Source organism: Tiliqua scincoides, chromosome 4, assembly GCF_035046505.1.
Source record: "Tiliqua scincoides isolate rTilSci1 chromosome 4, rTilSci1.hap2, whole genome shotgun sequence".
In the NCBI taxonomy this organism is placed as follows: domain Eukaryota; kingdom Metazoa; phylum Chordata; class Lepidosauria; order Squamata; family Scincidae; genus Tiliqua; species Tiliqua scincoides.
In genome coordinates, this window is record NC_089824.1 from 122,101,251 (window position 1) to 122,128,762 (window position 27,512).

The 27,512-nt window shown below is 39.8% G+C and overlaps 1 protein-coding gene across 2 annotated transcripts; it reads right to left on the bottom strand.

The window, feature by feature from the left end:
- Nucleotides 1–27,385, bottom strand: UCHL5 (ubiquitin C-terminal hydrolase L5). 2 transcript variants are annotated; one of them, XM_066625387.1, is made up of 12 exons: nt 27,224–27,385; nt 23,321–23,384; nt 22,656–22,761; nt 13,822–13,947; nt 13,676–13,737; nt 13,458–13,588; nt 11,345–11,408; nt 10,417–10,519; nt 8,278–8,391; nt 7,213–7,242; nt 4,990–5,088; nt 1–949 (listed from the first exon to the last, which is right to left on the bottom strand). In XM_066625387.1, exons 1-12 carry the CDS (start codon nt 27,303–27,305, stop codon nt 905–907), a joined length of 1,026 nt encoding a protein of 341 aa, XP_066481484.1. In that variant the 5' UTR covers nt 27,306–27,385; the 3' UTR covers nt 1–904. The 2 variants fall into 2 exon arrangements, with proteins under 2 accessions (XP_066481484.1, XP_066481485.1); XM_066625388.1 differs by lacking the exon at nt 7,213–7,242.
- Nucleotides 27,386–27,512: the final 127 nt, after the last annotated feature.

Consider the following 27,512-nt stretch of genomic DNA (forward strand, 5'->3'; position numbering starts at 1 on the left):
TAAAAATAAGAGTGTTTAATTCAGAATATCAGAAAATATATATACACACATGTAGTGATGTACACCAGAGCAGGGCAGGTTAATCCAAACTCCCCTACAGGTCAGAACCCCATATTTTTGAGTAAACTCCTCCACAAATATCAGAAAATACTTCAACCTCTTTCTGTAATGCTGGTGTCACATAAATGGTTCAAGGACAGATTGTGCAGGGAAATTAGCATTATCCATTGTTGGTAATACTGCAACATACAAGATTTGACAAAATAGAAATGGGAATATTTATTATAATTATTATTGTACTAGTAAAGCAATAAACTCTTTAGCTTATTCATTGGTCTTTGTAAATGATTCTAATGTTCAATTTGTATTTTCAACTTTGTAAAAAATTTAGACACAACTCCATGAAAACAAGAACACAGGACAAGCCACTGAAAGACTCAGAGACCAAGACAGATAGTGGTGATAAGCAAAGAAAGGCCAACTTATATTTTAAAAAAATAAGTCTAGCTTTCTTCACATAACTATATATCCAAGGCTTCACTGAGTGACAAAATACTTAAATATGTTCATTACAGTAAAAAGATCTATGTTACTTGCACAAGTTCGGGTCTACACAAATTGCAGCTGTGCATTTTCCTGATTAAGTATGAAGAATTGGTCAGCTATCACTGTTAAATACTGAAATTTGATGGAGATTCTAAAAACCATTACTCAGTGGTAGTACATGCACATGATGCAGGGGAAAAAGGGAAGATTCATAGACCCCGTGCAAAATGGTACAAGACAAACTGTTACAATTGGCAAACGTGCGTTGGACAAATTTGAACTTTACAAGAAATCTTGCAAGGTTATTTTTCACAAAGACAAAAATTCATAAGCACATTTCCCCTCTAAAGAACAGTCTTCATTTGGCCTCTTGAGCTTTCTTAGCATTCTGTTTTTCTTTTGCCTAGACAATAAAGGAAAACACAGAGAGAGAACACAAGTTGCAGTGTTGTAATATGGTCCACATTTTAGTCAAAATATACTAAACTGTGTTATTCCAAGAGAGCATGTAGGCATGCTAGCAATGTAGCCTACAAATCTAGCAAACATCCTAATACAGTGTATTTAGTTGTGTGTACTTTCTGGACAGCCTTCAGCCAATATACCACAGTGATGTAAAATAAAAAACCCAAACCCATTCCAGAGAACATTTTTAAAAAATGCACACTGCCTTGCATAAAAACAGATCACTGCTGCACTATAGATATAATTGCCACTGTATATTTGCAACTGTGAGCTCCGACATTTGGCTTTTGTTTTAAGTGAAAGTTCAAATTTCTAAGCCACAAGTATAACACGTGGCCCACCAGTTGCCTTCTCCTGATGTATTTTATCTACACAATGTCAATATGACCTGACTCAAAAAAAGTCCTCCCCCACCCCCAAATAACTTTCTCAGAAGAATGTGACATTCCTCTAACAGACCATGACAACAGGGAAGCAGCCTGGAAGCTCATCGGAATGGGGTTTCTTTCATCTCAACAATTCATACTAGAATCCAAAGAACATGAATCAATATCTGAGCTCCTAATTCTGAGAAAACTGGACCTTCCAGACATGCAAAGCAAAACCCTTCACACTTTCTCCCAGATGCTAAGAAACAGAATGAGGGCTTGGGTAAAAACAACCCAGTGGGAAAAGTGTTGAGATGTCCCATACAGGAAGACACCTGATTGCAATAAGGCTAGATTCTAGTAGAATTTGGAACAGAAGACATCAAGGCTTTAAAGCACGGCTGGCCGAACCCTGGCCCAAGGGCTGGATCCAGGGTTCGGCTGAATCTCTTCCACCCGTGACCGGCAGATCAGGATAACATGACGCTCCAGCCAGCCATGTCTTTGCAGAAATCTGGGGGCAATGCCCGCTGGAACATGGCACCATGGAAATGACTGGCTGGAGCATCACGTTGTCCCAATCTGGGGACTGGGAGAGACACAGCACTCCAGAACTCAAAGTACTGGTCGCACTGGGAACGCATTTCTGATGCACAGCGATCGGCACTTTGAGCACCGCTGCTTTAACAAATGGAACTGTTACATTCTCTGCCAAGCATGCTAGTATTTAAGTAGTTTGGAACTTGCAGACGCTGGGTAAACAGTCTACATCAACTATGCTGCTAGCAGTCCCCGTGAAATGCTTGACCCAGTATAGCAGTTTACAGGATACATCTCTGTCCACCTATTCTCTCTTCTGGCACTTTGTGGGATGGGTGCTTTCTTCAAGTTTGGCTGGCACTGAGAATATATTTATTTGCAAGTCTGGACATCTTCATCAATACATTGCTATTTAAAACCATATAAATGGTTATAATAGAGAAAGATAGGCCTCCCTTTTTTCTGGCTGTGTGATACAGCTGTTTTTTTTGGTTTGAGTGCTAAATTGATGCAGATGTACAATCAGAGGCTGATGCAGAGGCTCTTGTAAATGTGAGAGTCAAAGCTCATTTAAAAATAAAAGCCATAGCATTCTGGTTCCAAAATTCCAATCTATCCATGTATCTACTTATAAAATCAGGTTCTATAGACTATGTAGAATACACATACTTACATAAGAACATAAGAACAGCCCCACTGGATCAGGCCATAGGCCCATCTAGTCCAGCTTCCTGTATCTCACAGCGGCCCACCAAATGCCCCAGGGAGCACACCAGATAACAAGAGACCTCATCCTGGTGCTCTCCCCTACATCTGGCATTCTGACTTAACCCATTCCTAAAATCAGGAGGTTGCGCATACACATCATGGCTTGTATCCCATAATGGATTTTTCCTCCAGAAACTCGTCCAATTCCCTTTTAAAGGCGTCTAGGCTAGACGCCAGCACCACATCCTGTGGCAAGGAGTTCCACAGACCGACCACGCGCTGAGTAAAGAAATATTTTCTTTTGTCTGTCCTAACCCGCCCAACACTCAATTTTAGTGGATGTCCCCTGGTTCTGGTATTATGTGAGAGTGTAAAGAGCATCTCCCTATCCACTCTGTCCATCCCCTGCATAATTTTGTATGTCTCAATCATGTCCCCCCTCAAGCGTCTCTTTTCTAGGCTGAAGAGGCCCAAACGCCGTAGCCTTTCCTCATAAGGAAGGTGCCCCAGCCCCGTAATCATCTTAGTCGCTCTCTTTTGCACCTTTTCCATTTCCACTATGTCTTTTTTGAGATGCGGCGACCAGAACTGGACACAATACTCCAGGTGTGGCCTTACCATAGATTTGTACAACGGCATTATAATACTAACCGTTTTGTTCTCAATACCCTTCCTAATGATCCCAAGCATAGAATTGGCCTTCTTCACTGCCGCCGCACATTGGGTCGACACTTTCATCGACCTGTCCACCACCACCCCAAGATCTCTCTCCTGATCTGTCACAGACAGCTCAGAACCCATCAGCCTATATCTAAAGTTTTGATTTTTTGCCCCAATGTGCATGACTTTACACTTACCGACATTGAAGCGCATCTGCCATTTTGCTGCCCATTCTGCCAGTCTGGAGAGATCCTTCTGGAGCTCCTCACAATCACTTCTGGTCTTTACCACTCGGAAAAGTTTGGTGTCATCTGCAAACTTAGCCACTTCACTGCTCAACCCTGTCTCCAGGGCATTTATGAAGAGGTTGAAAAGCACCGGTCCCAGGACAGATCCTTGGGGCACACCGCTTTTCACCTCTCTCCATTGTGAAAATTGCCCATTGACACCCACTCTCTGCTTCCTGGCCTCCAACCAGTTCTCAATCCAGGAGAGGACCTGTCCTCTAATTCCCTGACTGTGGAGTTTTTTCAGTAGCCTTTGGTGAGGGACTGTGTCAAACGCCTTCTGAAAGTCCAGATATATAATGTCCACGGGTTCTCCCGCATCCACATGCCTGTTGACCTTTTCAAAGAATTCTATAAGGTTTGTGAGGCAAGACTTACCCTTACAGAAGCCATGCTGACTCTCCCTCAGCAAGGCCTGTTCGTCTATGTGTTTTGAGATCCTATCTTTGATGAGGCATTCCACCATCTTACCCGGTATAGATGTTAGGCTGACCGGCCTATAGTTTCCCGGGTCCCCCCTCTTTCCCTTTTTAAAAATAGGCGTGACATTTGCTATCCTCCAATCTTCTGGTACCGTGGCCGTGGTACTTGAGATATGAACACAAAATTCTTACTTGAAATTTGAGGAAATTCATTGCAATCCAATCCTATATATATTGGATATGAAAATCCTGCAAGGTTTAATGAGATTTACTCACAATTATGTGTGCCTTGAGTTACAGGTTCAGATGACAAACCTGCCCCATTTTAACAACTGAAGAATATAAATCACAAAAACTGTAACATTAATGGCTGGTCATCATTAACTAAACCTCAAATCAGTCAGCAGCCCCCAAATTACATCTTATTGTGAATCCGCCTGATATTTTGACCTATGAGAGGTTCTTAGGCTGACTGATAGAAATTTATTTCACATGCGGAGCACATGGAAAGAACATGTGCAAGGCAATTTCAGGACACGAATCCAAAGCAGCTCAGCTGAACCACCAAAGAGTTTAATAGCTTTAAAGGGGACAGGCTGGGCACGTTCCTTTCTTCATTAAATGTGCTTGGAGTTAAGCCATATCAGCAAATCAATGTTACAATTGGAACCAGAACATCAAGGAAATAGCAAAAAGTCAACAACTGAGAATAATCAACAGGGTTCTTTCAGCAAGGAAAATCTAGAGCATGCTAGCTGTCTGAAGGAATACAATCTGTACAGAGGGTGCCACCTAGTGTTCATAGGGACAGAGAGGTGGATGTGATGAAAAAAAGACTTCAGGTGCTCATCTTTGTTTTTCTAGAAACAAAACTGCCTACAGATTTATGAATCTGCATTTACTGTGATATTTTCCTCTAACATTCATGTGGAAGCTACAAATATTTAGCTACCATTCCAGTGAGTAGTATGGGGCTCACAGTACAACACTCACCTTTTCTACAAGGGGTATTAACTGTTGATGTTCTGCTAAAGTCTTTAGCAATTCCATGATAAAAGGCAGGTAGTTATGTTTTCTTCTAATATTTTCAATCTGCAAGCACATATGAAATATTAAGTGCATCAGCATAAGAAGTCTGTCCCCAACAAGAGTACACTACATAGGCAAAGTGCAGTGGATAAAACTAGCATCCGATTCAAGTGGCTGCCTCCCTGCTGCTAGCCCCAGGCACTGATCTTTTGGAAGTGGGGGAGGGGGAACAGCAGGGTAAAGAAAAAAAACGATGGCTGCAGTTTCTCTTCTACCTGGCCCTCTTAAGCCTCCTCAAAATTGGTGATGGGGTAAAACAACCATGATGAAGGGATGCAAATATGTTTGAGGGGAAAAGAGTATGAAAAGTTTGCACAGGTCTGAAGATTGTGCAGACCGCACTGAATCTGTGCTTATGGAGCGAGCAAGCGCTCCAGCAATCTTTTTGAGGACTGGATAGATTCTTTTTGATAATCTTTATGTCTGATAAAGTCACATGAACTAGATTAATTTAAAACATTCTGAAAACAAAATTCAAGTTATGCAACCAGCTGGTTCTCTGAATTCTGTGATGTTTCTTTCTTCAGAAGGACACCTCACAACTTATAAAGGAACGTACAATTATGCAGCCATTATCTTTCCAAAGAAGGCAGATGGGAGACAACTTCACGTAATGAATCTTAACTGATAATAGACAGTTTTACCTACTGTGGTTAAAAGACAGTTTTGTAAGCAAAAAGGTAGATTATGCAAGCAAATAACTTATTTATATGCTTTGGGTCATAACAACTGCACCTCAGTAAAAAAGAGCCACAATAAAATTAAAACATAAAAAAACTGCGAAACCATTATCACAGTGGAAGACAGGAAAGCATACAGAAACCGCCCTCCCCTTACATTTATTGATATCTTTGAGGTCAGCCAAAAGAAAAACCAGATTTACAGATGGGACCAATTCTATTTTTTGTAACATTTTATTTTAAAAACAACCAATTTGGAAGGTCAGATTAGGTTCAGATCATGGTCTCGTAACAAGAAAAAAATTTTAAGTTGTGTTCCTATGCAAACTTACTTGGAGGTCCTACTGAAGTCACTAGAAGTTACTTTCAAGTAAGAATGCAAAGGATCAGGTTTCAAGGCAAACCCTGTATGTTTAGCTTTAGCTAAATAGAATTGATTAAAAGAAAGCCTAAATTTCTATACTTGTACACACTATATACCAATGGAATGCTACAGACAGTCCACAGAATCTCACAAATTCTGGTGCAGACCGTAAGACAGAAATAAAATGAGAGATCTAACTCAGTAATAGGCAGTGTTGTTTGTGAGAGAGTAATTACAGCTTTATTGTGTCATGGCTGTGCAGACAAGCTCAAAAGGGTTACAGTACTACATTCAAGAGGCTTGGAAGTCAAATGGCGTACTAAAAATTGTTCCCCAGATCATTTCACATGACATTATTGAGCCCCTTTATTATTTCAATCGTATTCATTAAGGGGCCCCAGCTAAATTAGCTAAATATCATTTTTGTGCTTAAAAATCTATAATCAACTTGCAGTGCTTTATGAAAAAGTTTGCAGAAAAAAGTACTTCTCTCTGCTCCAACCTTTGATATACCATTATGTGCCAATATAGATGTTTCTTCAAAATAAAGATACATAATATAGAATGTGGGTTTTTAGGTAACATTGCAATTACATTACATCACTTGTATTATAAGGTGATTTCACAAAGTAGCTATGTCAGACTGCTATAGCCAGTGCAGACATTACTACAGACAGCCAATCAACCATTCCCATAAGTGCTCATGTGTGAAGCCTACTTACATATGAGTCTAATGACAGCAGACAAAACTCACTCAACACTATCCCTTCCTTTCCATGAACAGGGAAATCACAAATTGAGATTTTTCTATTCACAGAAGAGAAGTTATGGTCTTGTGCAAATTTGGTCTTCCAATATTACACTCTTCTCATAAGAAAGCCTCTTGTAGTTGCAATTATTTGGGGGGTTAACTGGTTCCAGTAATATCCACGTCAGCTCGTGAACAAGCTGCATTGGTCCCACAGAACTGAGACAGCAGAGCAAGTGAGGGGGTACCTTTTACTAGAATAAGAATAGAAACAAGTTTTGTTTTTGTTTTTCATTTAAAGGAGCTAAGTGAAATTAGATTACAAACCATCTGACCTTGCTGGAGGGATCAGGTTGCACAGCCCCCTAGAATCAAGGTAGAAAAAAAATTTCAACAACGTATGGGGGGTGGCTGGGGATCAAATCCAGCCATGAAACATAAAGAACTCAGACTGCAAGGCATCTTTCCATTACCAGTATTACCAGGCCTCGTAACTGCCTTTTAAAAGAGGATGCAAAACAAGCCAGTTAATTCAATAAGTAAAACTGGTACTAATCTGGAAATATCCAATTCAGCTTAAACACTGTATCAAAGATCAGTGGTCTAAAGTCCTGGTGTCACAGTGTCAAAACTCTGTTCAACTTTACTGGATTAGTATTAGCCAGGGTATGCAGTATTTTTCAATTTCTGCTTTGGATAGTTGTGTCTGAGTTCTGGGTAAAATATATCACATAAATACTTTGAAAAATCAAGGGAAGGTAAGATATGCCTCCTTTTAATAATTGTGATAAACCCTGAGGCATCTCTTCAAGTCAGTGATTTTCAAACTGTATTCTGAGAAAACTTGGGTTCCTTAGAAACTGGTCAGGGGATCCTCAAGAAGAAAAAAGCCAGTTACAGCTTTTTTACCCTTTAAGACAGCTTGCCAACTACTACTGTTCTACCCATGGAATGGGCAGTCACAGGAGGGGTCGAAGAGGGTTCTAGAGGCCAAAGGCAACTGCAAGGCCCAACAGAACTGTGGCCAACAGAGAACAGATACTTCATAACCCACTGCAATTAAGACATGTTCAAAGGAGAAACAGAAGAAAATCTGAAAACTACTCCTCTAAGCAACCTGCAATTAATATATTAATGCTCTCCACTCTCGTGCTTCTAACAAGCAGCTGGACAGCCCTCACTCTGGACATAAGCTTATTTCACTAGTGCTCTGAATACCAAATGGAGAACAAATTATTTGAACAGCCTACATTTTCACCCATGCTTTGCCTCACATTTTGTGGAACCAATACAGCTGTGTAATATAGCTCAAACATTTTCATTTCAGTTCAATCATTAAAACAGAAAACATATGATTAGCCTTTTTAAAAAAAAACGTACAGAATAAGAACATAGTGTACCTTGTATCTTTTCAACTTTTGATTCTCTTCTTCAATTAGCATCTGATATTTTGCAACTTCTGACTGAATAGAACTTAATATGTTACTGCTCTGGTCTGTATCCATGGGTTCTTCCTTTTTTAAAGCAAACACAAGAAAGCCACAATGCATTTATTAATTTGCATATTAACAATGCTCAGCACTGTGCTGCACATGAGAAATATACAACTAAAACACCCCAATCTAGACATTTTGGTCCCAGGCTCTTGCTTTAAAAACTGGACAGAGAAATGCTTTCTCCACTGTCCTGTTTTGCTCAAACTATCTAAATGATTAGTCCATACATATGGGTGCATCTACAGTACAAACTGTAATGCACTCTAGTTCTCTTATTTGACTCTATCAACTTATAAGCTTTCTCCCAGTACTCATTTTAAATGTTTGTTAACATGCACTTTTATTTGCGAATGAAATATATGGCAAGTTTTTGCATACGAGGAACAAAGAAATAAATGCATTATTAGCCTGTTATGCGGTATGTTTAATGGAGATGAGTTACCTAAAATCATCTACCTTTTTGGAAAACATGTGTTGCATATAGCACAACTAGATATGTAGTGGATATGCAGGAGAGAGCATCTTGAAATAAGTGCTTAAAAGTATCAAGCTACTCAGCTATGCTAAGATGTTTCTGGCTGAATTATTTTCAGTTCGTTTATCTTTGCACCTTTGCAACATGATGCATGGCTGTACATTATAAGACAAGACGAAAGGGCTCATACTTGATAAGCAACCCACCATACGGAAATGGTCTTTGCAGAATCATTATCTAGCAGGTAGTTCATATCAAGTATTTGGGAGTTTGGTTTAATGAACTCTTTGTAGAAAAATCATCTGCCTTTCTTGATGGCATGCTTTCACAAACTCCACTTGACTAACATGTCTGCATAAGGGGAGAGAGGAGGATAGCAGACCTTGCCCATTATTTACATACATTCCCTGCATTGGTGATTATCAACAATTTTGCTTTAAGGTTCATGGTAGATAGCTTCTGCTTTTTCCATCTGATGTCCAAATGGCTCTACATTTTATAAGATAAGATTATCTGCATGTTGTAACACGCTGCTTCAATTTTCCTCTGTTTACACAGGATGGCATTCAGTCTTGCGATAGTGCAAGCACATCTTCTTTGCCCCTTAAGTCCCTTCCAAAGCCAAGCCCCTGGAAATGTCACTGATGAGTGTTCAAGGACTCCTGGCAACAGTGCAGGATGTGGTGCAGAGGAAGGGGAGAATACACATGCTTCCAGAGTTACAGATGGCTGCATCAGTGCTCTTGTGCAGTATGTCCTTTGGTTGTGCTTTCATGCAGATGCAGTAGCACTAGGCTGGCAAGAACCAGCTGTTTTGGCTGCTGTACAGACCCCTGGAATCTAACTGGTACATAGGCAGGGGACTTGTTGTATTGCTAAAAATAATTTTCATGATTATCTTTTAGTATTACAACGAACTGATGACTGATAGTGCTTTTTAAAATTAGTATTTTAACAGACCACTATTTCAATACCTTTGATGAACTCTGTACAATCCCAAATATATTTAGAACTTTTTCAGTGAAAGTAATACAGAAAAGTCTTCGGGTTGCTGCAAAATACACCCTGTACAATAACGGGAAAACTCAACTGGAGGACTTTATCATTCATACAGTAGATGAAAATTTGAGACTGATACAGTGCAATTTGTTCTATAATATCTTCATACTGAAATAATTACACTAGAATATGATGCATGGTACAATTTAAGTTGGTTTACTACATCTTTTCCTAGTTTGTTAGGATTTTCTGCCATCATTTTCATTCTTGCTGCAACAATTGTCAAGGCTACATATGTTTTGAAAGGCCAGAGAAAAGACCTGAACTGTTCAGGATTCAAGCAGAGGTTTGGGAGGTATACAGATGTTCAAGCAGGCAGGAGCAGAGAAAGGGGACAAGTTCATATTGCCCAATCCTTTGAAATGGAGCTCCCTGTGTTTTCCATCAAAGGAACTAAGCAGGTCCACATCTGCTAGGCTTCGGGAACACTGCAACATCAGTTGCTCAAAGGCACTGAATTTTATTACCCAAGTGCATTATTGAAACAATCTATCTAATCAGCAGCTTACCTCAGTGAGTTGTCTCTGCAGCTCTACAATTTTCTGTTCATATATCATTTTTCTATCAGATACAATTGCCATCAGGTTAAACCGTATTTCACCTTCACTGTACCTACACAATAAAAGCAGAATTGTCACAAACTGCCATCAATGCCATGACCAGTTCCACAGCTCTTAATCCCACAGGTACTTTGCACATGGCTTGATGCCAACTGAATACTGGCTGTATTTGCTCATGATAAATGGAGGCTGTTTATAGTACATAATGAAGTGTCACCAATTTCCTCATGTCCTAATTTTCTGATATGTCAAAGTATAGAAAACATAACAGTTACGAATATTGTGCTATGATTCCAATCACCGTGTGGACACAATTGTCAACCATAAATGCATTCAAAAACAATTTATACTTGAATTGTAAAGATTTATCTACAGCTAAAAAATACCCAATGTTGAAAAATTGATAAGGGTGGGGGAGGGATAAGAGAGGTAAAACCAATTAACTTCAATACGTGGCAAAATAACAAATAGTTAATACTCCTAAATGGGAAGTTGGTGTTTATGGCAAGGACATGTAAAGTTTTGACACAATCTTTCCCAGATCCCCAAATTGTTCACTTGCATAGACTGACCTGTCTTCACATGTTCCTAGCACCACACATAAAAGTGCTGTGGCAGGACAGTCAATAAACTTGAGCATACCAGAAGATTCCAAAGACAACATTAACAGAATGACAGTAGGTACCCATGAAATTGATAACTATTTTGGTTGATACCAGAGCATATTTACAGAAAATTAGGCTGTTAGTTCAACTGTAACATATACTACCTTATATCCAGCTTCTTGTTTGTGAAATGCAACCCAAAACACAAAACAGGATGCTACTCGTTAACAGAATCAACTATAGAATCATATATTAAGAACGTTGTATATTACTTTTGTATTCGTTTTTCTATGACAGGTCTTACAGCACTGATCCAGTCATCTTGATTGCAAACTCCTAAATGGGAAATATACAAAAGTTATAAGTCACCATCCTTGCAATGTGACAATTCAAGCTATAAATGATCAGTGAAGAAAGTTAAATCCATGACTTCACTAACAGTGTAATCCTATGTATCACTACTCAAAGTAAGCTCCATTGAGTTCAATGGAATTTACGTTCAGGTAAATCTGTATAGGATTATAGCATAAAGTTAACTTATACAGTATCTCTTGAATAAAGTTAACTGTATTCTAACTGGCTGACTCAGATAAAGCAGTCAGAATTAGTGGTGTCTCAAAAGCTAAAAAAACTGTTGAGGGTTCACCTGGTGAATTAGATTATACATGATACATTAATAACAGCCCAAACCTATCTCTTCCAGCACCCAGAGGAACAGTGGTGCCAAAATGGCCACTACTGTATCCTATGGGCTCCAAGGCAGCCACTAGAATCTCCTCAGGGTGCCAGGTAGAATGAATTCTACACCAGGCAAAATACAGCCAGCAGCAATGGGTCTTTTTGGATCTGTGCCGGCTTTTGAGCAGGTGCATACTCAAGGAGGCCTGTGTTGGGCCTTGCAGCCAGGGAGGGAGCTCAGGATATGGTGGTAGCCTCTGCCACCATCTCTGCCCCCTCCCAGACCTGATCCTCCCGCTGCCCTGAAAAGCTGCCCCAATGGCCAGCAGCTAAACTTGCTGCTGGTCACTCTCCACGTTATCCTTGTGACACTAGGGCCTGGTGCCAGTGCCCCCTCCTCCCAAGGTGCCGCGAGTGTGCTTTATGGCATGTTTGTCGCACCCAGAGCCGGCGGTACACATGTACTGCCAGTGCTCCAACCCATTGGGGATTGGGGCCTTATTGATTACAATCCACTCGTACACATCTGAGGGAAGTATTATTGATTTTAATTCTGTATATTAAAAAATGCCAAATTTCTTAAACATTCTGATAACAGCTATCTTGTGCATATTTTCGTAGTATCCTGTTGTAGAAATGGCCACAATTATTAAAACACTAGGGGAGAGATAACATTCTGCATCACAGTTACGCAAAATAGTGCATTTACTCAAATTTTAGACTAAAAGGTATAACACAATGTTTTTAAAAATTAATTTTCCCAGAGGACAATTTCTGAGTGTTATCTCAAGGCAATAAGGACTAGTTTCTCCCCCTTATCTTAATTCTGGATAGTAAAATAGGAATCTTTTTAGGGTTTTCTTATATATTATTTTATTGGTGGCACAATGATCCTAATTTCTTCTCTCTCTCTCAAATAAAATTCTTTAAAGATACAGCCATTCCTCAGTATCTGCAACGGTTCCGTTCCAGAAGCTCCCATGGTTAGCTGAAACCGCAGATACAGGAGAGCCCCCCTCCCCAGGTCTTCTGAGCCCCGTAGAGGCCACGTGCGTCTGCCTGCTGCCTCTGCAGGTCTCAGAACGGCCATTTCAGCCCCCCCCCCCCAAAAAAAGACACTTCCAGTCTTTTTCCATAAAACCAGAAGTGATGTTTTTATGCCTTTAAAAGGCATTATGATTGCTGGGGAAACCCTGGAGGGATAAGTGAATCCGCAGATAAAGGATCCATGGATATGGGTCCCCCAGTAATTAGGTTCTTAAAAAACCATATTATGCAATTTTTGGACTGTCTAGATAGTTCACAGCTGGGATTATTTTTTAGAATAATTTTAAAATTAATTTAAAGAGAAGCACACATTTTGGCAGAATACTATACAGTGCAAAAAGAAACTGAATTGAAAAACATTCTAAAAAAACTTTTTAACCACAGAAAACAGTGTAGTGCAATTTTAAACCACACAGATTTCCACACTGCTCTTTCAGCATGCTATATTTAGCCAAGAAACTTATTCTGAAGATAGGCGACATTACCTAAGATTGACTCATGCAACAGTTGTGACAAAAAACAAGGTCTAATTTTTTCATCCACAGCAACAAGACACCATACGTTATGAATGCTGTACTACATTTTGTACATTTAAGATATTTTAATTAAGCCAGGTTGAAATATAGAAAAGATATTAAATAGGTGAAATGAAAACGTTACCCAAATCAATTGGGCCTTCTCTTAGGCCGTCCAATTCATATAATCTTCCATTCACTGGAACGTAGCTTACGAAGTGAAAAGCGTCTTCTTCTTTTACTGTTGACTTTGCATCAAACTCAAACATTTGTTGTCTAAAGGAAAGTGAATGACAAGAACTGAAGTAAAACAAAAGCATCTTCAGAAACCATGCAGTTATGAAATTTCTAGTTTCTTATTACCTGGCAAAACTGTTGTGAACTTGTCGAATTACTTCCGAGTTACTTAATGCCAAGCCCTTCATCTAAAATTAAAACAAGAAATCTTATCAACTAGCTGCTTGTGTACAACATACTTTTAAAAAGGCCAAGGTAATAATTGTGCCTACCGCTGCATCGAAGCTTTGTGAGAATTCTTTAAATTCCGAAAGCGTTTCTCCTAAATGGACATCTTGATGCGAACAGTTCAACAGTACACTTACTATGGCCTGAGTTGCACAAGCATTATTTATTACCTGTGAAGAAGCAGGAAATGAACTTTAGCACAAGACAAATTATTAAAAAGGTTTCCTTAAAGTTTAGCTACAGTAATCTCAAGGCCCAATCCAATACTGTTCTCTTGCTCCACGAGTAGCGCTGCCCGAGCGAAGCATTGGTCTGCCCATGTCTTCTTGCTCATAAGCTGCTGTAGGGTTGTTTTTTTTTTGCTATTGTATAAAGCAGGAGTCTCCAAACCCCAGCCTGGGGGCCAGATGCAGCCTGCAGTGAGCCTCTCTCCAGCCGGCAGCCAGCCTCTTGTCCCCTGAAAGCCTCTGGCCCATTTGACTGAACATGACTAGAGCTGTGCTCTGATTGCATCTGTCTGAGGGCCAGAGAGGCTGAGTGAATCAGCCCACTCATTCATTTATTCATTCAACTAAGTTCCATCTCTAATTTATTTAAATTTTATATTTGAATTTTTTTCTGGCTCTCAGCCAGATATTTCATGCAGCCCTCTGGCCAAAAAGTTTGGAGATCCCTGGTTTAAAGGACAGAATACCAGAGCCCTGTGTTCCTGAATGCTTCTGCCACCATGCTGACTACAGAGAAACATTTTGTTTCACACTTTTATGCACACACAGTCAAAACACATTTGATGCACTATGGCAGTGGTTCCCAAACATTTTCAACTTGCGGCTCCCGTGACTGACTGGGCCATTGGTTGCAGCTCCCTATTATGGCTACAATCCTATACATTGTATAGGGCAGTGGGTTTTTGGCAAGGATTCCATGGTTCCCATAGCTGGTTTCCGTGGCTCCCCAGGGAGCCACAGCTCAGAGTATAGGAAACAATGCACTATGGTTTACTTTGCAGCTTCATTTACAAAAACAATCAAAATGGTTGCTTTGTTGCCCTGAAGGTAATTACAGGTACACAGAGCATTCTGTTGTATAACTGACTGATATTCTATTACCTTCGTTTGATAGGGCATTTTGTATGAAGTTTTGCTACTTTTATCAACATGAAATCTACATTTTTCTTTAGCAGTATAGGCCAGGATTCAAACTGCTATTTCAAGTGTAATCTTTTCTGTAGAGCCTCTGGAAGAATTAGAGGGGCAGTTTTCGTATTCTAATTAATTCGGCTGGTATTATTAAATTGATAAAGAGCACTTGTATCTAGCCAAACCTTTCTACTAGCGGTTCCTTAAAACATGTTTGATAGTGACAAATACTACGGCTGTTTGGAGACTGCAAATGAATGCAAGAGACATTAAGTTACCAGATTTACATTATCAGAAGAAAAATTAAAAGGCAACTTCAAGAGAAAGTAGGGTACAACATTACAATGTTACACTCTGAAGTCTGACAGAAAGAGCAAGACACTATTTGAATGATCCTCGAAGGAACAAGTATGTCAGAAACGTACAAGACTGTATCCTAGGGATGTTAGTAATGACAAAGGCTGCAATCCTATGCACACTTACCTGGGAGTAGGCCCCACTGAACAGAATGGGACTTACTTTTGAGTAAACATGCATAGGATTCAATGAAATTTCCCAATGAAATTAATGAGTCTTAACTAAGTCAAGACTAACTAGTCTCCTTGATTTCAGTGATGGTTAGTCATAATGAACTTTCCTGTGAAAAAAAGGTACACAAATTACCTTTTAAAAATAATTCAAGTGAAATTTGAACTTAATGCAAAAATATAATATTTATGCCCCATATTACAAAATGCTGTTTTTCTTTATGAAGAAAAGAAAAAACTTTAAATCACATCATTAAACATATTATTTAATGTACTCATATTATGGATTGATACTGGGGGTCTTTAATGCCATTAAAGGTTATAGAATCGTCGATACTGGGGGTCAGGGACTAGCAAGGCCACAGCTATAATTCACTAAGTCATTAATAATAATAATAATAATAATAATAATAATAATAATAATAATAATAATAATAATTCCCTTTTTATGCCTCCTATGCTAACTACCTGATCTCTGAAACTGTCTCAGAAAGAGAACTCTAATCACAAATGTTTATGATCCTCTAATTGCCAACCAAGTAAACATAGACATTTATCTTCCATCTCATTAAGAACACTAATCTGCCTTGTCTGCTAGCAGTTTTTGCTTATAGTTGTGATTATTTAATTTTTGTGAAGGTGGGGTAGAGGAGAGCAGTTATATAACAAAGCAAAGATAGAAAGGAACACCTAAAAGAAGAAGCACCTTTTATTCTCTCCGAATGAAACTGCCTGCCCCATTCCCTCCAAGATCAATTTATGAGGTTTTCTTGCATGCCCCACCAGAAGTAAATTTGGAGGTCACATGTAAGTGGGTCTTTTCTGTAGTGGCACTAGTTTGTGAAACTCCTTACCCATGTATTCAAGCTCTATCTCAAGCATTGTTTCAGTGTGGCCTGCACTTACTGAATATTCTGTAAACTGCAAAGTATATAAAATAGAAATGTAATTTTATATACCATTTTTCAATTTTTGAATGCCTTCGGGTACAAAAAGTGGGGTAGAAATTTAGTAAGAAAGTAAATAAATTGAACATGTTGATTAAAAACCACTGATTTAAAACTGACCTTTTCCCTCCAGTAATTTAAAACCACCTATTCAAATTCACCCTGAAAAATAACAAAAACTGCAAACTTACACACATTTAACCAAGAGTAAATCCAATTGGATGCAATGGGACATACTACTGAGTAAATACTATATAATTGTACTGAAAATGCCTGTAGATTTTTTTGTTTTTTAAAAAACACCATACAAAGAATAAAAAACTTCAAACGAAAGGATAACAATAAAGTGATATGGTCATTTTTCAGATGCACAGAAATGAACATGCTTTCTTCAAGGTCTTCAAAAAATAAGGAAAATACTGCATCAGAAGAAGTCAGATCACAGAAGATTCACAGCTGGAGAAACTATCCTACAGGAAGATGTTGCTCTTTCCAACAATATTTCCTGAGCAGATACTTGCCACTTAGAGCCCAATTTGATCCAACCTTCCAGTGCAGATGCAGCCATGCTAATGGGACATCCACTGCATCCTGAGGTGGATGGGTAGTCATGGAGGCCTCCACAAGGTAAGGGAATGTTTGTTCCCTTACCTTGGGGCAGCATCAGTACTAGAAAGTTGGATAGAATTGGACCCTTAGTCACCAACAAAGACTTAGGGTCCAATCCCAACGACTTATGGTCCAACTTTCTGGTGCTGATGCTCACAAGTTGGATAGCATCGGGCCCTTAGAATTTGTGCTATTTTGTTTTGTAAAACATAACCACAGCAGTAAAGGAAAACACTGAAATATTGTTAATACAAATATGCTTTGGAATGTATGTTTCATAATCCACAGCTGGCTGACAAACCATGCTCAGAGAGAATTTGTCAAGAGCTCCTCGTTCACCTGGAGAGAAGCAATGAGTGGGATGTCTCAGGATTCTGTCTTGGAATAAATATTTTCAATATATTTACAAATGACTTGGATGAAGTAGAGCAGATGCTCATCAAATCTGCATTGAACACCAAACTGGGAGGTGTAGCAAATATCCTAAAGGGCAAGAACAGAATCTAGGATGTTCTTGACAGGACAGAAAAATGGGAAACTGCACAGAAAATGGACCAACAAGGATAAATGTAAAGTTCTGCATTTATGTATGAAAAAAGTCAGAAGCACATATAAGATTAAGGATAACTTCCTCAACAGTAGTATATGTGAAAAAGATTTAGGGATTTTAATGGATAATTAGCTAAATATGAGCTGGCAGTGTGATCCAGTGGCAAACAATGCTAATGCAATTCTAGGCTGCATCAACAGAAGCACAGTATTGGGACTTTACTTAACAATACTGCTGTATTCTGCTTTGGTCAGATCCCATCAGGAATGCTATGTCCTGTTCTGGATGCCATAATTTAAGAGGGATATTGATAAACTGGAGTGGGTCCAAAGGAGGATGACTAGAATAGTAACAGATTGGAGACCATACCTTAACAGGTCAGGTTGAAGGAAGTGGGCACATTAAGTCTGGACAAAAGAGAGACAGGTAAGAGGAAATATGATAGCTATCTGTGAGGGGCTGTCATGTGGAAGATGAAGAAGATTTGTTCTTGGTTGCTCTGGAATGTAGGACTAGAACAAATGGGTTTAAATTACAAGAGAGAATTTGATTAAATGTTAGAACTTCCTGATAGTACAAAGTGATTGGCAGTGGAAGAGCTTAAATAGCAACAGTGCAAAACAATACTCAAGAGAAAATTGCACAAATCTAATCTGAAGACTCCAAAACTAAGGAATTTAGAGTTAAGGCAAAAATTGTATCCTTAACTCACCTTATTGTGCCTAGGTATCCTAGCTCATATATGGTGATCCAGAGTTCTGAGGCCCCAAATAGAGGACCGTATCATACCTAGGCATAACAAGGAGGCCAAATTTTAAAGTGTGCACATAATATGTTCAGGTTAATAAGCAAGCATTTAATTACTTTTTTAAAAAATGTAAGGATCCCATTACTATTAATAGGCTAACTATCAACGATATTTTATTTGCTTCATCACTTATCTGGATGTTAATAATACTAAATGAATTACTTAACAATGACATGGATATTTAAACATAGCACATTTATAGAAACAGTTTATTTCAAACTTTTCTATAAAGTTTAAATCCAACTGTTTTAATGGAAGGAATGTAAGCTTAACAGCAGAATGATGAGTTGTGATTTTCATAAAGGCAATCTTATATCACAGGTCTAATAGGGCTATGACCACTGTTCCGACGCTTACAAGTGTGTGTCCTATGTGTTCAACAACAGTAACAGTGTTTACAAATAGAACTTTGAATTTATAGCATGAACATACAACATTATATAAAAAAAGCACCAGAGCATTAAACTTAGCAAACAATTGCAGCCTAGATAGCATGATTATTTCTAAGGGATGCAGCAAATGGGAGTTAGAATCAAAGCTCGTTTAAGCAGTTCTGTGTTTATATTTTGAAGTAATTTATACATAAGAATACCACTGTCTAATCAGAAATAATTAAGTGATTAATTTTAAGAATTTTAATTTTTTATTGCAGTTTTTCAGCACAGATCAAAAACTTTGTCCTATAAATTTGTGTCACTGTGAACTGCCTTGAAGGTCTCTAGTGGGATGAAAAGCAAGATACATATGCAATAAATTTGTCTATTGATTAGAATGCAAACCTTTGCCATGTTAGTCTATGGAACACACGTTAAAAAACAAAATTCAGAGATTGTTTAGTCTCACATTCACTATGATGAAAAGCACAAAGGACAACTTCAGTATATTGATTCATGAATAGAATACTTGGTTGTACACACTATAATCTTAACTTTAAAAATAGATCTAGAAGTAAGACTTTAGAAACCTATGCCATGGTGCACCCCACTCCTCAAAATGCCTTCCTCAATAATGTTGTAGTGCTACCAAGTGGTATGTCTTTGACGTCTTAGTCTAGGAGCCAAATAGAAATTATATGCAACTAGCCTCTGAGTACGTGTTTGTTTGTTTTTTTTAAAACAGGGGAATTAGCAGCCATACAGATCCCAACTACAACTGTAATGACGTGCGCTTAAAAAAAAATATCTTACCCCATGCTATGGTCCTGACAAAATACCCTCCTCCTCCAGCTATTTGCCTCAGGAGAAAAGCAGTCTCTAGCATCAATGGCAGTGTCCTTCCCAAGCTAAGCAGTCACCACTTGGGGTAGCATTTTTGCTGAACCATGGTCCAGAGTTAATAGGTTAAAAAATAAACTTCCCCTTTGCTGCCATGCCATCCTGGGTCCCTGTGCAGCTTTTGGGTTTATTTTTAAAAAACCATAAATGCTAATGACATGATTAGCATGTGCAGCATTTTTCTACAACTCCTTTCAAGATATAACTGGCACAGTACAGGCGCACGCCCCTTAACGATCTTCTGGCCAGCAATGGGTCGCATATTGACAGCTGTTGCTGGTCACATAGTCGGACCTGGGCGCACCCCCCAAAGCGTCTGAAGGTGAGGGGAGCTCACGCATCCGTGTGCTGCCTCTGTGAGGCTTAGAATGCCCCAACTGTGCAAGAGGCGTGATTTCTGGTTTCCTCTGGGAAACCAGAAGTCGCATCTCTTGTGCAATTCCAGCACTCTGAGCCTCGCAGAAAGCTTCTTGGAAGCTCAGAGAAGCCTCTGAGGTGAGGGGAGTGGAGCATCCCCTCGTCATCTGGAGGCTTTGCCCTGCTTGACGACAAGGATGCTTGTCCGCATCCCTGTTGTTAAGCGGTGCACGACTGTAACTCAATGACAGCTGGAGCTTCCCCAGAGCTATTACTGCTATTATATCATCTTCAGGATTCCGCAAATGCAAACAGTCATATCAAAGAAAGTTGTTTTCAACTTAAGACTTGTTTCCAAATTTCAGCATTTTTACCCTCATCATATGATAAATTCTTAAACTTGGGGAATTTTGAAATGATTTATATGTAGAAACACAATGTATCTGTCTTACCACACTGGGTCATTTCAGTAGTTTCAAATGGAAAGGATTAATTAAAACTGCAACATGAAAGAGTTTGGACTAAGAAAAAGGATTCAGTAAACATAGACCATAGTGACAGATAAGTTATTTGAAATATTTAACACACCACTATTACTAGCAGGATTTTTCACACAATCACATTTGGTTACGGTACAAAATAAAGCTGAAGCTTGTATGTAGAGCAAGAAGCAGTAGTACTATCTGTTATATAGTTCTGTTAGAAAAGATCTCTGCACTTGATGCGTTATAGGAAAAACAGGCAGTAAAGAGGCATGAAGACAAAGAAACTCTAGGAAGAGAGGATTGCTAAAGTAGGTCTAAATCAGTTTTTCTCAACCAGTGGTACTTGTACCACTGGAAGTACGTGAGAGACCCCCAGAGCCCGTCACCTAGTAGTGAGATCAGCAACGCATTGCAACAAACAACGGCAGCTTGGCTGACAGAGCTCTAGCACGCACTCAAAAAAGCCCTCCCATCTGCCCTGAGCATTTTACCAGTGTAAACTGCATTGTATCTGGTCTCTCAGTTCGGATGTAACTGGCAATGACAACATCACCAGTTACTTCTGGTGGTGCTTCCAACAGGTGGACCATGCAAAGTAGTTGAGAAATGTTGGTCTAAACAGAAGATAGGATCTGAACAGATCCTAAAACAGATAATGAACTTATCAAATAATAAAGCAAGTACCTATTCACAGATTTTCTTTTCTTGATTCTCATAATGAGACCAAGTTTTCAGAATGATGAGTTTGAAAAATTAAATGAATTCTTCATTCCAATTCAGAAGTCATTTACTTGTAACTAATAATTAAAAATAAAGGAAACTTATTTTTATGTAAGTGTGCTTAAGGCTCTAGGCAACTCTAGTCTTTGTGCAATGTAATTTTACCAGTCATAGAAAAAGCATCAGGTAGCAGCAGAGTTGGTTGATATTTCTCCTCCTCACCTTGCACTAATCAGCGAGTTTCAGGCTTGTGTCAGGTGCAGAACTGAACAAGAGGGAGAGAATCATCTCCCTCTCTGATCTATATTAAAGGCATTGAAATTGCTAGAACTGCATTCAGCTATCAGCTAATTTGCTAAATATCCTGTCTTCATAAAGAAGGTGACAGGAATTTTAAAATGTTTTCCCCTATTGAAAGTGTGCAAATTTGAGTATTTATTACTATATATTTGTTTTGTGAGTTCCAGTGTATAAATATGCTATTAGTGACTTGACCAGCTCCACTGCTCTCAAAAACAAAATCGACAATCTACTATGCCTTTCTATTCTAGTTTCCAATCAAAGCAAACATGCAAATCATTTTTGGTCATGTGGTAATAGGACTTATTTCCAACTCTTTCTGATATACTGAAATAACAATACTGAAATATTTTATTCCTATTTTACAAATAAAGAATATTTACAAATAAAGAATATTTAGAGAGCTATGCATGGCTAATTAAAATATTTTCATCATAAATATGCCCAAGTAATATTCACTTCTAAAACTCACAAGATGCGCATCATACTTTTAACACAGGTCGCTTAATAACCTTCTGCTTAATGAGAGACCACATATATGATGGTAGTAAAAAAGGCTCTCAGTGAGGCATAGCGTACATAGTAGAGTGCACAGCAGTCTCCCATAGCCTGCAGCAGTGTCTGTTTGTAGAACATAGAGGCTCTTAATGCAAAGAAGAGGCAATCTCTAGTAGTCTGTACAGATAGCAAGTGTCTGGCAGGGATGGTCTGTTTACACAAAGGCATAGATTGGGCTGAATGTTTGCTTAACAACCTAGTCGCACAACAATGGAGATAGGAGAAAGTATCCCCATCGTTAAGGGATGCAATACCTTGCACTTTTGTCTGCTAAGGACCAGGGCACTGATGAAGTTAAAAATGGATGACTGTCAAGACAGCCTTATTTAGTTTAAAAATTTATTTTGGCTGGTGAAAAATGTAAACAACTATATTAACACAAGTAAATGTGTGTGAAATCTAAACAAACAAAAAAATAAACAAAAGAATGGTGATGCATGTTGTGGAAGGCTGGATGAACAAAGGAGAACAAAGCATGTGGAGAAAATTTAGAAATGTGATCATAATTGAAAATGGTTAAAAGAGCAAAGTGATGAAAGTCTAAGTACTTCTGTACTAAAATTAATGACTTAAATCTTAGATATAAACTCTTAATTTATTATACCTGTTTAGCAAAAAAAATGGTATCTAATCTGGAATCCTGAACAACAGAGCCAGCTGGTTCTTCTCCTGGTTGCCACTTGAATAGAAAAATTAATCCGTGAACTGGCCTATAAAGAAGAGGGGGAAAAGCATGGTTACAGCAAGTCTAATATTGAAAAACTAACAGTCCAATGCTAACCAACTTTCCAATGTGCTGCATTCCGTATGTTTGTGTGTGTGTGGGGGAGAGTCACAGAGGCCTATGCAAGGTAAGGGCTGCATTGCAGCTGCATCAGTGCTGAAAAGTAGGTTAGGTTGGGCTGTTACATATCAAAAACAAATTTAAGAGAACTAAAAACATTTCAAGCCCATCAATAATTAAAAGTTCTGGAGCAGAAAAACAGAAGAATGAAAATCAGTCACACCTCTCAGAAAAACACATAGGATGGTGCTCTCAGTCCACTTGCCTTCATGTACAAATTCCTGCTTGGAAAATAGAGGTCTGTAAGTGAGCAACATCATACTTGAACTGTGCCACTTCAACAGTACAGAAAGAATCGCACAAATTCACCTTCCATGCAAATATTCTAAGCATAGAATAACTGATACTACTTTGCCAGTTCCCAGTGAAAATTACTAGCAATGACAATGAAAAAATATGTAGTTTCTTCATAAAACAATACTTACCTCAACTTTTCAAAGTTCTCAGGCTCCAAACTCCAAATTTCCTCAACTTGTGCACCCCTACAACCTGGGAAAACACAGACAATTTTGCTTGTAATTATACCTATTTCAAAAATAAACTTTGCAAAATACTCCACAATGGTGATTCAGAACATGAAGCAAAACTGACATCTTCAATGTGGAAAAAACACACACAGACAAGAACTCAGAAGTTGAAACGACAGATGATTTAGAAATTGAAATACTATTTCTGCTTACATTCTGAAGTTTAAGGATGTGTTAAGAGCATTAAAAACATCTTTGCCAGTTGAGAATATCCAGAATTTCTAGACATCAGTTCTGAAAATACTTATTTGCATTGCTGAAATTTGTCTAGGGCAATAGTTTTCACACCTTTAGCACTGGGACCCACTTTTTAGAATGAGAATCTGTCAGGACCCACTGGAAGTGATGACATGACGGGAAATAACATCATTAAGCAGGAAAATTTTTAACAATCCTAGGCTGTAATCCTAACCACACTTGCCCAGGAGTAAGTTCCACTGACTATCAATGTTAAAAGAATATATATAGTAGCTTATTAAAAGTACAGGTCTGTAAATTTTCCCAAATGCAGTCACATACCATGGTAGCATCAAGTCTAATCTACTAAAAATAAAATACTGAAATTAATGGGGACACACCTGAAATTGGCTTGCGACCCACCTAGTGGGTTCCGACCCACAGTTTGAAAAACACTGGTCTAGGGGACAAGTAACCCACATTCAACAAGAGTACTCCAAGAACAAAACACATTTCCACACAAGTCTCCTCTCTCCACCAAATCTGGATTAGCCATCCGAATGAACATCCTTTATTTACATTTCCCAAATGGACAGAAATAGTCACAAAAGGAATTTAATTTACTTTATAATTAAAAAGATTTACATCCCACTTTTCAACGAAAGAAATAAACAAATAGCTAAATTACATAGCTATGTAATTTAGCTAAATTAATACATAAGAAGCAGCACTTAAAACACTAAAGCATAAGCTTTGTCAACTGGCAAACTCGGTTAACCAGCATTTCTACCCACCTAGAGCAGTGAGCAGGATGGCAGGTGGAGATGCCTGTTCATCAAGTTTGCTCATTAACAAAGCCACCCTGCCTGCCCCCTCCCCCTAAGTTGCTGGACAGGGCTCATGTCTCCAGTGCAGCCTCCATCTTCCTCCTTCCCTCTGCCACGAGGACCCTCCAGGAATGAGGACTTTCTGCTTCCTTCCCCATAAGGGCCCTGCTTAGGAAGGAGAGAGTGTCCATTCCCAGAGTGACCTCATGAGAAAGGGAGGAAGAGGAGAAGGCAGCTCACAGAAACAAGCCCTGTCCAGTAAGCAATTGGCTGATGGACAGGCCAGGTGGCTTTACTACAGTAAAAGCTTTGTTAACTGGCAATCCACATAGACACTGGATAACAACAATTTTACAGTACTTAGCATTTTCACAATGTTTTCCAACTGTGCAAAGTGCTCAATGTGTATTATGACAAGTTTATAATATCCTGTATGATTTTTTAAAAATGTCCCTTCCAAAAATGTTGGAAAGTGCTCAAGGCGACTACCAACATAAAGCCTAAATAAAAATATAGAAGCAGAACAGGCATCTGATGTCTTCATCTGCCTCCCCCTTTTTTTGCTTCTCCTTTCATGCAACAGTTCCTGTTAAATGGCCTTGAGAAGTTGGGAAAAGAGGGGACAATCCTGTACAAGTAGCTCAGGCATCTGATGTCTTTGCCTGATTCCCCTGTATCACTGTCAACCCAAAGCCACTGTATTATTGCAGTTGCGGAGGTGATGCTGAGATCCTGTCAGAGAGGTGGTATGTCCAAGGCGACCTATTGAGTTCATGGTTCATACAAGTTTCAAACAAACGTGTTTCTAATCCACAGTTCACCCTCTTATCCACCACTCTGCCATTTTTCATTTTTGAGAGCTCAAAGTGGTTCACATGCATTGTCTTTCATAATCAGACAAGTTTTATTCTCTCTATATTGCAGCTGGAGGAGCTGTGGCTGAGAGGGGGGCAGCTTGTCTAAGGGTACCTAATGTGTTCATGGTAAGATCTGATCCACAGCTCCTTAAGTGCCCAATCCTATCCAATTTTCCAGCACCGATGCAGCTGCAATACATGCATACTTCCCCTGAAGTAAGGGAAGAAATGTTCCCATACTTTGAGGAGGTCTCTGTGACTGCCTCCCCAAGGAAACAGTGCATACCCCACAGGCACAGCAGCACTGGCACTAGAAAATTGGATAGGATAGGATTGGGTTCACTGTTCTTTCCACAGGATGCCATAGGACTGGGGCCTAACTCAGCCATAATGTTACACCAGTTCAATCAATATAATACTTTCAATTAAACTGTGTTTTGGAATCCTGGACTAATTTTGATCTGTATAAATGTTCTCATATGCATGCCACAAGGGAGAACATGCCACCTAAAAATGTGTGCATGTGAACAAAACTGCATGAAGCACTCTGGAAAATACACTAAACCATACATTATTTTGAATAAATTAGTGTAGAGAGCAAATGTGAGATGCTGCATGCCTGGAGGCATATTCAATGACTCAGCTTTCCTAACTGCGAAATGGAAGTAACAGCATATACTGTACCTCATATACACCAGGTTAGCAAGTGGTGTTTACCCTCCTTCAGATGCCACCACTTTGTGGTCCTTCCCCATCTTCTACTTACTCACAGTGATGCTTTCTGCCTCATGGTAAACTTTAAATATCAATTACAGTAGGTTGGAAATCAGCAATTTGTCTAACCAATAGTCACTTCACAGATTACATGGCAGACAACTCACATTTGTAACAGGGAGTTCCAGCAAATTCTGACTCCCTGTCTGTTATGACACACATACTTTAGTTAATCGTAAGTTACACACAGCTATTTGCTCAAGACCATCCCTGTGTGTTGCAGCCACTACATCAGTAATAACAGTATCCCAAAAACATAATCATTACACTGTTACAAGGTTTAGATGCACACCCAAAAAGTATAAAATTGCAAACAGTTTTGCAAGCAAGTATGGTACAAGTGTGGTGGTGAGAGAGCAACTATGGTCCCAAGGTATCCACAAAAACCAGGGCCACATAAATATTGCCAACCAATCAGACCAGTTGCCAGAGTGGCTGTATGTATTCTGCAGTTTTTTTTGCCATTTCCTACCTTCTAGAGCAGGGGTCTCCAAACTTTTTGGCCAGAGGGCTGCATCAAATATCTTGCATGGTGTTGAGGGCCAGAAAAAAATTTAAACATAAAATTTAAATAAATAAGAGATTGAGCTTAGATGAGTGAATAAATGAATTAATGGGCTCATTCATTCAACCTCTCTGGCACTCAGAACACCCTCCAGACACAACCAGAGCACAGCTCTGGTCCTGTTCAGTTGAGTGGGCCAGAGACTTTCAGGGGACAAGAGGTTCGCCATGGGGCCAGATAGAGGCTGGCTGCAGGCCACATCTGGCCCCCAGGCCGGAGTTTGGAGACCCCTGTTCTAGAGCAGCGATTTTCAACCTTTTTCGTCTTTTGGCACACTGAGAAGGGGCTTAAATTGTCAAGGCACACCGCTCTCAGAGAGGAGAGGCTGCTGCAGACCTCTGAGGCGCCCTGAAGCAGGAGGCCGCTTCCTAAGCGGATGGCACTCTGCACACGGTCAGAGGTGCGCTGCCCCTGGCGCCGAAGCGTCTGAGGTCCAGCCACTTCTGCCCAGCAACCGCGCGCACCTGCGGGCTGGGCAGAAGTGGGCTGCGGCTGCCGACCCCGGCAGCAGCCGGAACGCCTGCGGTCGGAGGGCCGGGCCAGCTCCCCCGGGGGCGGTCGCCTGCCCGCCACCACCCCAGCAGCGAGCCCGTAGCCTCACCGAACCCCTTGATGAGCTCCGTGAAGACGCCCGGGTCGCTCTCCATCAGACACCACTCGCCGGCGCTGCCTCCCCCCGCCATGCTGCGCTCGGCCTCTCCGGCAGCCCGCCAAGCCTCGGCCAGCGCGAACACACCGCTCCTTTCCCGACGGGCCCCGCGGCCGCCTCTGCAGCGCGCCCGTCTCTATGGCGGAACCAACGAGAGGGGACGGCACGAAGGGCGCCTTAGCGGTCCTCCATAGCTAGGATGGGGCGTCGCTTTGCTCCCCCTAGCGGAAGGGAGGGGTGC

What these genes read in the sequence shown, in the direction of transcription:
- UCHL5 (XM_066625387.1), bottom strand. Translation starts at nt 27,305, where the DNA reads ATGGCGGGGGGAGGCAGCGCCGGCGAGTGGTGTCTGATGGAGAGCGAC. An exon ending in CCATTTTTTTTGCTAAACAG is followed by an intron (nt 13,948 to 22,655) that starts GTATAATAAATT and finishes GCTTCTTCACAG; the next exon opens with GTAATAAATAATGCTTGTGC. An exon ending in AACCTGATCCCTCCAGCAAG is followed by an intron (nt 5,089 to 7,212) that starts GTCAGATGGTTT and finishes ATGTGCTTGCAG; the next exon opens with ATTGAAAATATTAGAAGAAA.